At 42.5% G+C, this 8,458-nt stretch overlaps 1 protein-coding gene across 2 annotated transcripts; it reads left to right on the top strand.

The window, feature by feature from the left end:
• Window positions 1-786: 786 nt before the first annotated feature.
• On the top strand, window positions 787-6,599 carry plk2b (polo-like kinase 2b (Drosophila)). 2 transcript variants are annotated; one of them, XM_020593953.1, is made up of 14 exons: window positions 787-1,004; window positions 1,096-1,203; window positions 1,311-1,427; window positions 1,708-1,837; window positions 2,065-2,248; window positions 2,433-2,631; window positions 2,766-2,913; window positions 3,250-3,344; window positions 3,646-3,778; window positions 3,936-4,016; window positions 4,468-4,624; window positions 4,980-5,109; window positions 5,273-5,383; window positions 5,563-6,599. In XM_020593953.1, exons 1-14 carry the CDS (start codon window positions 822-824, stop codon window positions 5,752-5,754), a joined length of 1,968 nt encoding a protein of 655 aa, XP_020449609.1. In that variant the 5' UTR covers window positions 787-821; the 3' UTR covers window positions 5,755-6,599. The 2 variants fall into 2 exon arrangements, with proteins under 2 accessions (XP_020449609.1, XP_020449608.1); XM_020593952.1 differs by having other exon boundaries at window positions 4,465-4,624; window positions 5,563-6,598.
• The last annotated feature ends 1,859 nt before the right edge of the window (window positions 6,600-8,458 follow it).

Raw genomic sequence — 8,458 nt, 5'->3', positions numbered from 1 at the left:
ACCACTGATATCAGTGAACAACACTGGGGGTGGCTGTGGATCAGGAGGTAGCATGGGTTGTCTCCTCACCGGAAGGTTTCCGGTTTAATTCCCGACTTCTCCAGTCCAGGTGTCAAGGTGTCCTTGAGCAAGACATTGAACCCCCAGTTGCTCCCAGTGTGTGCTTGGGAGTGCGAATGGGTGAATGGACAAATAGTGTGAAAGTGCTTTTAGTGTGCTGCAATGCATAAAAAAGCGTTATACAAGTATATGACCATTTAATGTTTGTCCAGCTGCATACAGTGTCTTTGGAAAACATAGTGTACCCTGCACTGTTCCCTAAATGGTCCAAATTCTCCAGCTGGGGGTGCTAGTGCTCCAAACTGACTGTGATGCAAAAACACAGAGAAAAACCAGAGTAGAATACAGATAACGCTGCCCCTGGACAGTGACTGTTTTATCAATTAAATAGATCTGTCTTCTAACGCTTTGAATTGTATTTTGCACCAAACTGTAAAAGCTCCACCACCTGCCTGAATTTGATGGACAAATAGGTATAGAACGTGTCTGTCTTTATGGTGACTGGTGGTGCAAATACTCATAAAAATCCATAGAAATTCTGTTAGATTACACGAAATGTTTTATTTCACGTACGTGCCATCATCCACACCAATGTACAGTACATGCAAGATAATCGATATGATCCCGACCTCATGCTCTCATTTCACTGACGTCAGAGAGAGGGCGGCAGACAGCGGGGTGTGGTGGGTGCCAGAGTATAAAGGCTCTCACACTGACTCCCCGGGCTGCATTCCACAGTGCGGGACGACAAAGCGTCACTAATGGAAGTACAGAGAAATATCGGGTCCCAACAGTCAAACAACAGCATGTGTGAATCGACGCAGAGGTCCTGTGAACCTTACCGAAAGAGAATGGATGAGCGCAGTGCGTCTTCAGAGATGGCCAGGATAATCACTGATCCTGCCACGGGGAAGTGCTACTGCCGTGGGAAAGTTTTGGGAAAGGTAGAGCAAGCACAGAATTTGTAGTGCACATTTTGGATTTACCACGTAACATGACGATAAAGCATGTTAACGGTGTTTTTCCTCTTCCCAGGGAGGATTCGCTAAATGCTACGAGATGACCGACCTCTCCACTGGCAAAGTTTATGCAGCCAAAATCATCCCGCACGCACGCGTCTCCAAACCTCACCAAAGAGAGAAGGTAAGCGCACTGCTCAGGTGCCTGTGCGCACTGGCATAACTGGACAACAGATATCACAAAACTGCCTTCACTTTACAATCGTGACCATTTTGTGTCTTCCCCGCTAGATTGACAGAGAGATTGAGCTGCACAAAGCACTGCACCATAAACATATTGTGCACTTTTATCATCATTTTGAGGACAAGGAGAACATCTACATCCTGTTGGAATACTGTAGTAGAAAAGTAAGTGTTTTTTGTACTGTACTCCTGTACCCCTTGCCACCGTTTGGATAACACCTGCATTGCACCCAAACTCAGTGAGGCAGCACACGGGCAATATTAACTATGAAAGAGCTCCGTGTTTATTAATTGGATGTATAGCGAGTCGCTATTTCTCCCTCTGGTTCTATGAGGCCAATGAAAGTAATAAATATTTTTTTCTTAACAAAGGAACATCCATGTTAGTATGTTAACACCTCGGGAATCTGTTTTACAATTTTCTCTATGTTTTGCCTTTTTGCAGTCGTTAGCCCACATCCTGAAGGCTCGCAAAATGCTTACTGAGCCAGAGGTGCGTTATTATCTAAGACAGATTGTCTCTGGCCTGAAGTACCTGCATGAACAAGAAATCCTTCATAGAGACCTGAAACTTGGTAAGGAATCTTTATGCAGCCATGGAACATTATATTGCTGAGACACTTTGTACACAATGGTAAAGATGCATTCTGTGCAGTGAGGATATCATTTTTTCATACTAACCCACTTCTTCCTCTTGCTTTTTTTTTTAAATCAATTCGTCAGATGAGCTGTGCTGTATTTAGCCTTTGATCCTGGGTTGAATATCAAGTGCTCATCATCTCGTTCCCTTTCTTCCCTACAGGTAACTTTTTTGTAAGTGAGTCGATGGAGCTGAAGGTCGGGGACTTTGGTCTGGCTGCCAAGCTGGAGCCAGCAGGAAACAGGAGGAAGACGATCTGTGGGACTCCCAACTATCTGTCCCCTGAGGTGCTCAACAAGCAGGGCCATGGCTGTGAATCAGACATCTGGGCCCTAGGCTGTGTAATGTGAGTACCATAGTTGTAAATTCATCACTATAAAACTGGCTCTGTTTACTGGAATAATATTAGTAATTATTTATCATTTTAATTAACAAATAATAGTTTAATGTCACACAATCAGTTTGAAAATGCACATTGGCATCACATTTTTGTGATGAAAATCTCATTTTTGGCCTCTCTCCTTGTCCAGGTACACCATGCTCTTGGGCAGACCACCATTTGAAACCACGAACCTGAAGGAGACATACAAGTGTATTAGGGAGGCACGTTACTCCCTACCATCCTCACTGTCACCACAGGCGAAGCAGTTAATCGCCAGCCTGCTGGCCAAGATTCCAGAGGACAGACCCAACCTGGACCACATTCTGAGGCATGATTTCTTCACACAGGTTAGATACCATTCTAATCCCTCTGTCTCTTCCAGTTTCTCTCTCTCTCTTTCTCTCTAAATGTCACTGTGTAGGAGTATAGCAGTCAACCCCTTCCCACGAGCTACAGACTGACCCATTTTTGTTCTCCACAGGGCTTTAGTCCAGAGCGTCTGCCACCTAGCTGCTGCCATTCAGCACCAGATTTCCATGTATCTAGTCCCGCCAAGAGCTTCTTCAAGAAAGCTGCTGCTGCGCTCTTTGGTGGGAAGAGAGACAAGGTCAAATACTACGAGACTCTAAGTGAGTGCACAGCACATCAACCACTCAGCACACTTAAAATGCCACCTGCTACACCAGCCAGTTAATCTTTCAATCGAAAAAAATATGGTTGCTGTAAGAGGCATCATTTTATCTAGCTTTTTAAATGGTTAATAGATTAGATTAGATTCGACTTTATTGTCATTACACATGTACAAGTACAAGGCAATGAAATACAGTTTAGCATCTAACCAGAAGTGCAATAACAGCAGTGCAGAGTGTGCAGTATCTACAGTCTGTCCAGTCAGTTCTAATTTACCAGTAGATATGTAATAAGGCCATGCTCTGATTTTTGTATGCTGTCACTGTCTTTGACAGATAAGTTAACTAAGGAGGAAGAGGAGATTTACAAACTACAGCACAATCTGGAGAGAACTGTCATCAGTCAACAACAGAGCAAAAAGATTGCAGAGGTAAGAGCCAAGCAGGATATTTACAAGAGCATATGTGATGATGATACAGGTCCATTATTGATGCAGCCTTTAAATAAATAGGTAGATATGAAGTATCATGTTTCAGTGTGCGAATCCAATGAGTCATTCTAATGCTGTGCTGAACTTTATAACAAGCATAGTTTCAGAACAGACTAAAAGCACTTATTATCAACCTTTAAGCCAACCACTTTGCATCTGTGGGTGACCACTGAGTCAGAGTAGGAAGAGATGATCTAAACTTGCAGATTCTAAACCCTGTCGTCACTGACTCCCACCTCAGAATGGAAGTCCACTTCCGCCATCTGCCAGGAGCCCTGTTGCCCTGGCAACAGAGAGCGAGTCCCCAGCGATGCGAGACACCATTCATCTGATTGTCAGGGGGAGCCTGGGGAGCTGCAGCAGCAGCAGCGAATGTAGGTTCACCAGCCTTGTTTCACACACACACACAGCCCAGTAATACTCAGTTTCAACATCTAACTGGGAATTGCACAGAGGAAACCAGAATACGTAGGTGTATGAATGACAGATTTGACGTAATGCCGCTGTTTTTTTTTTTTTTTTTTATCAAAGGCTTGGAAGACAACACAACAGGGAGCGTGGCTGAGACAGTTGCAAGTGTGTTGAGGGGATGCCTGGAGAATATGCCTAAAGGTGAGTCAACTTGTTAAAATGATTCACAAAGTCACAACCTATACATGTAGCTATTGATTAGATAATTCCAAACTGAAATGTTTCACGATGCAGCTTACACCCATTATTCTCCATTTGCCCTTGAAACCTCTAACAGAGTGATGTCAATCAAAACCTTAGTTAATTACAAGCACACTGTATGTGCAGTTTGGGTTCCAAGTTTGTTTTTGAAGACACACTGCCTGATTTTGTTAGAACAGAGTTCCTCCCAGCTTGCTGTTGTTTGAAAACTTAACACAGTTCATAGTTGAGTTTCAGTAATGGATTAGATAAACTGAGCAAAGTTTGGACTGTAATAGAAGTCTTGTTTCTGAATCGGGGACTGTGCTGTGATAGCACATTCAGAGTTGTCACTTCTTAAGATCTTTCTTGTAACTGTATTCTTATCCTTTGTGTTCTCACCTTACAGCAGATGACATTCCTCAAGGCTCAGACAGCTGCAGTTTTCAATGGGTGACTAAATGGGTGGACTACTCCAACAAGTACGGCTTTGGCTACCAGTTGTCAGATCACACTGTGGGAGTTCTCTTCAACAATGGCACTCACATGAGTCTCTTGCCAGACAGAAAGTATGCACCATTCTTGTACAGTGCTCCACCTTTATTTTGAAAGTGATTAGTCACAACATACACTGTAATGGGGACAGCTTGTTTAAACTTGCTGTAGTACTTAAAGTTACCCAGAAGAATCTGTCAGTGGATTTTATTAAATGAATAGCTTTAGTTATGTATTGCCTTCTGTTTGCCATAAAGTCAGGAAAATATTTATATTCAGGCTTCATTTAACCAAAAAGCGTCTGTTTCCAGCAAGAGTATTATATTCAGTCAGTAATGCCAGCAAAATGTCAAATTTTTTTAAGTTGTCAAGTATTTGTTTATCTGAGTGGTTGTGTAACTCTTTCTTTATCTCTCCCTCTGATTTCAGGACCATTCATTACTATGCAGAGCTGGGTCAGCGCACTGTCTTCCCCACCTGTGAGGTTCCTGAACACTTTGTGGGCCAAGTCACTGTGCTCAAGTACTTTTCCCATTACATGGAGGAGAACCTCATGGATGTAAGTAAATATCTCTATTCCCCCACTCCTGTTTTCATTCCTGTGATTTATATTTCTCTTCCTGTTATATTTCCTTTGTCTTTTTGCCCCTGAAGCATTAGAAATGGTATTTTTCAAGTTGCAGCCTGCCTAATCCTGATGTGTTGCTTTTTTGCTATCTCAGGGTGGGGACCTGGGTAGTTTGACAGATGTACACATGCCCAGACTCTACCTGCTGCAGTGGCTCAAGTCTGACCGCGCCCTCATGATGCTCTTTAATGATGGCACTTTCCAGGTAAACACACACACACACACACACTATCACAGGAATGACAGTTATTGCTGGGCACTGTTATGATGCAGTGCCTAACACAGGACCACAAATTAAATAAGAAAAGAATTTCCAGTTGTCTTTTGCCAAAAATTGATGGAGAATAAAGCAATAAAAACATTTTGTTTTTTTTATCTCCAAAGATCAATTTTTACCACGACCACACTAAAATCATCCTGTGCTGCCAAAGAGATGAGTACATGTTGACATACATCAATGAGGACCGCATCTCCAAGACCTTCAAACTCAGCTCCCTGCTGACATCTGGCTGTCCCACTGACCTACGTGAACGCATGGTTTACTCCCTCAACATGCTTCTGCAAAGATGCAGCTAGACCCACAAGAATGCATTCTGACACCAGTCCATTGTGTTACTGCAGTTCTGACGTGGAACAAGGATTGCAAGGATTCATAAAGGTTCTGTGCAAGACATGTGGAGCAAAGATGGACATGTGCAAAGTAACATTCCTGCACTGTTGCACCTTCATGACTCAGCAGCAGTGCAGGTGGGAAAAAAATACAGAACAGCTGAAGCAGACTGAGAAAATGAAATGTAGCACAATGACTCTGGGTGGAAAAGGGCTGATTTGTATGTTGAGTGTTATAGAAGAAGGACAGAGTATGTTGGTACAAATGTGAACCACAGATGTTTGGAGAAAAAGAGGGATGTTTTGGAAGTAAAGACAAATGCTGGGCTGGTACCAGCTTAGCGGTGTACAGTAAAGTCGAATCTGTTTATAGAGGCAATACATAAACTGAGGCTCTGAATGTAACCAGAGCTAGACTGTGGAATATTGTAAATAATGTATAGTGTATGTCACATTCAACACAACAGTGCACAGAATCAATTTGCTAATGTGTGTGAATGCTGCACAGTTTGACTGTTTATATGTACTGTATGAGCGTGAGTGAGTGGAAGGGCTGTAATATCACACTAACTTTCAAAACTGTGATTTGTGCTCCTTACTGGCAGATGGACTCAGCACATCCAGCTGGGTACCAGAGAGGTGATGTGAGGGTGGGGAGAGAGTGGGGGGGGCGGACCAGGAGGAGAGAATGACAAAAAAAAAACAGTACCAGAGATCCTCTAAGGATCCATGAGCCATTATCACCTTGGTAGAAAATGTCCTAAATAACTTATTGTGTAAAATAAAAGTGCAGTATTTATTTATTTAATAATAAAAATGATTTTCTAAAAAAAAAAAAAAAGTCGTATCCTTGAGTATTTTATGATCAACAACACAGAGCTGTCTCCAAAATGTTCTTAGTGTGCTCTCAAAATAGGTGCCTGCTATTTTTAAATGCATTTTATCAAAACTGAAATGGACTGTGTCCTTATATGTTTAAGCTGTTCCTGAGTTAATGGGTGGCACATTGTAGTGAGAATTAGATTAAATGTAATTGCACCCCGTATATGTGCACTAGTTCAAGTCAAAGCAAATATTTTATCTTGTGTTTGCACCAGGAAATGGACACACAGAGCAAGGTGGATGTGTTTACAGGGAACATGTTTATACACTGGGTCAAGGCCCCACCTAAGCTGAGTTTTCTTCTGCAGTGATAAACAGAGGATGGCAAAGATGACTGACTGAGCAATGTGGCTGACCTTGCCTCACAAAGGCACGCATTACTTTGCATATAAACGGGCTGCTCATCAATAGACAGGCTGTCTGGGCAGTTCGGAAATATGGAAGGGAAGCAGCCAAGCAGTGACATACAGCTAGAAAGAGACATGGATAAATATAATCACAGATTTGGTCATACTGTGTCAGCGTACTATGTCAGTGATTGCATCAGAGCTTAGGAGGCAAAGCGACTGCAGTCATTCCTGGACATCCTTTCACATTCACTCGTGGTAACCATGGAAACAAGCAGCCACTCGCCAATTTGGTGGGAGTTGGAAATCAATGAAGGCTGCGTAAAAGACATCTGTCACGTCGTCTCCTTACTGAAAGGCAGAACTCATGTGCTAAAATTGTAACTTCTACCTTTTCCCACTAATTTGTTTTTTCCGGCACACTCTCTCTGTTACCCACATGAGTTGTTTTGATCCGGTTGTCTGTTGAAGCACATTAACTGTTCAAGCTTATGTAATGATGGAACTTGAACATGGATGTTTGAGTCATCCCTGTGGATGTTCACTCAGAATATCTGTGCTCAGAGTTCAATAATGAATGCCTCATGCATAAACATACCCACACAGGCAGAAGCAGAACAGGAAGTAGCCTACAAGAGGAAGGAGCAGGAATTATTCATGACGACACCTTCAGGTTTGAGTGCATGTGTTGCGACAGTAATGACCCCTGGAATGGATGCTTCAGTCAGACAGGAATTGACTTAATTGTTGATGGGAGGTTCTCTGGCTTTAAAGGGCATTTTCATCCCTGATCCTAACATCTGAAGCAGAGTGCAGCATCTCCATCAGATGCAGTGAGCTGAACTAAGTTAGTAACACAAACAACCCAGAGCAAAAGTGACAGTTTCTCTGGGGTTAATTGAGTGAAAGCATATCTTACTCTGATGTAGATTTAGCTACTGTAATGACTACTGTAATTGAAAATTCTGGTCAAACCAGAATCACCTCTGTGAGCCATCAAATGTTAAATGATCGACTTTACTTGCCTCAATTTCATGATGTTGACTTGGGGAAGATGAAGATCCACAGGGCCAACACTTAAACTTTCTACACACCTGTAAACACATGCAGATAAAATACTAGGAAAACAATGGATAGGACAAAAAGCTGAGGGCAAGTTCACTTGATGTTCTTAGTGTTACTGTCATGTGCTAGTTTTCAGCATCACCCACACAGAGCTGCTACTCTGTTATGTCACATTGACCAGTGGGAAAAGCTTTGTGCGTCTGAGCTGGAGAGAGTGACAAGAAGGGATCTTTATACCTCAACTTCTGTCATTAAGTTCTCTGAAGGCAGAAGGGTCAGTTTGACATTAGAAGTGATAGTAGGCACATTCTGCCAAAAAAAAAACAACACTTTTGTTGTGTGCACACACTGGGATGTTCGGGGATTTGAAAGCCTTT

This window comes from Monopterus albus, unplaced genomic scaffold, assembly GCF_001952655.1.
Source record: "Monopterus albus unplaced genomic scaffold, M_albus_1.0 scaffold20.1, whole genome shotgun sequence".
Lineage (NCBI taxonomy): Eukaryota > Metazoa > Chordata > Actinopteri > Synbranchiformes > Synbranchidae > Monopterus > Monopterus albus.
Note: the sequence above shows the minus strand (reverse complement) of the source record. Positions and strands in the feature narration are given on the sequence as shown.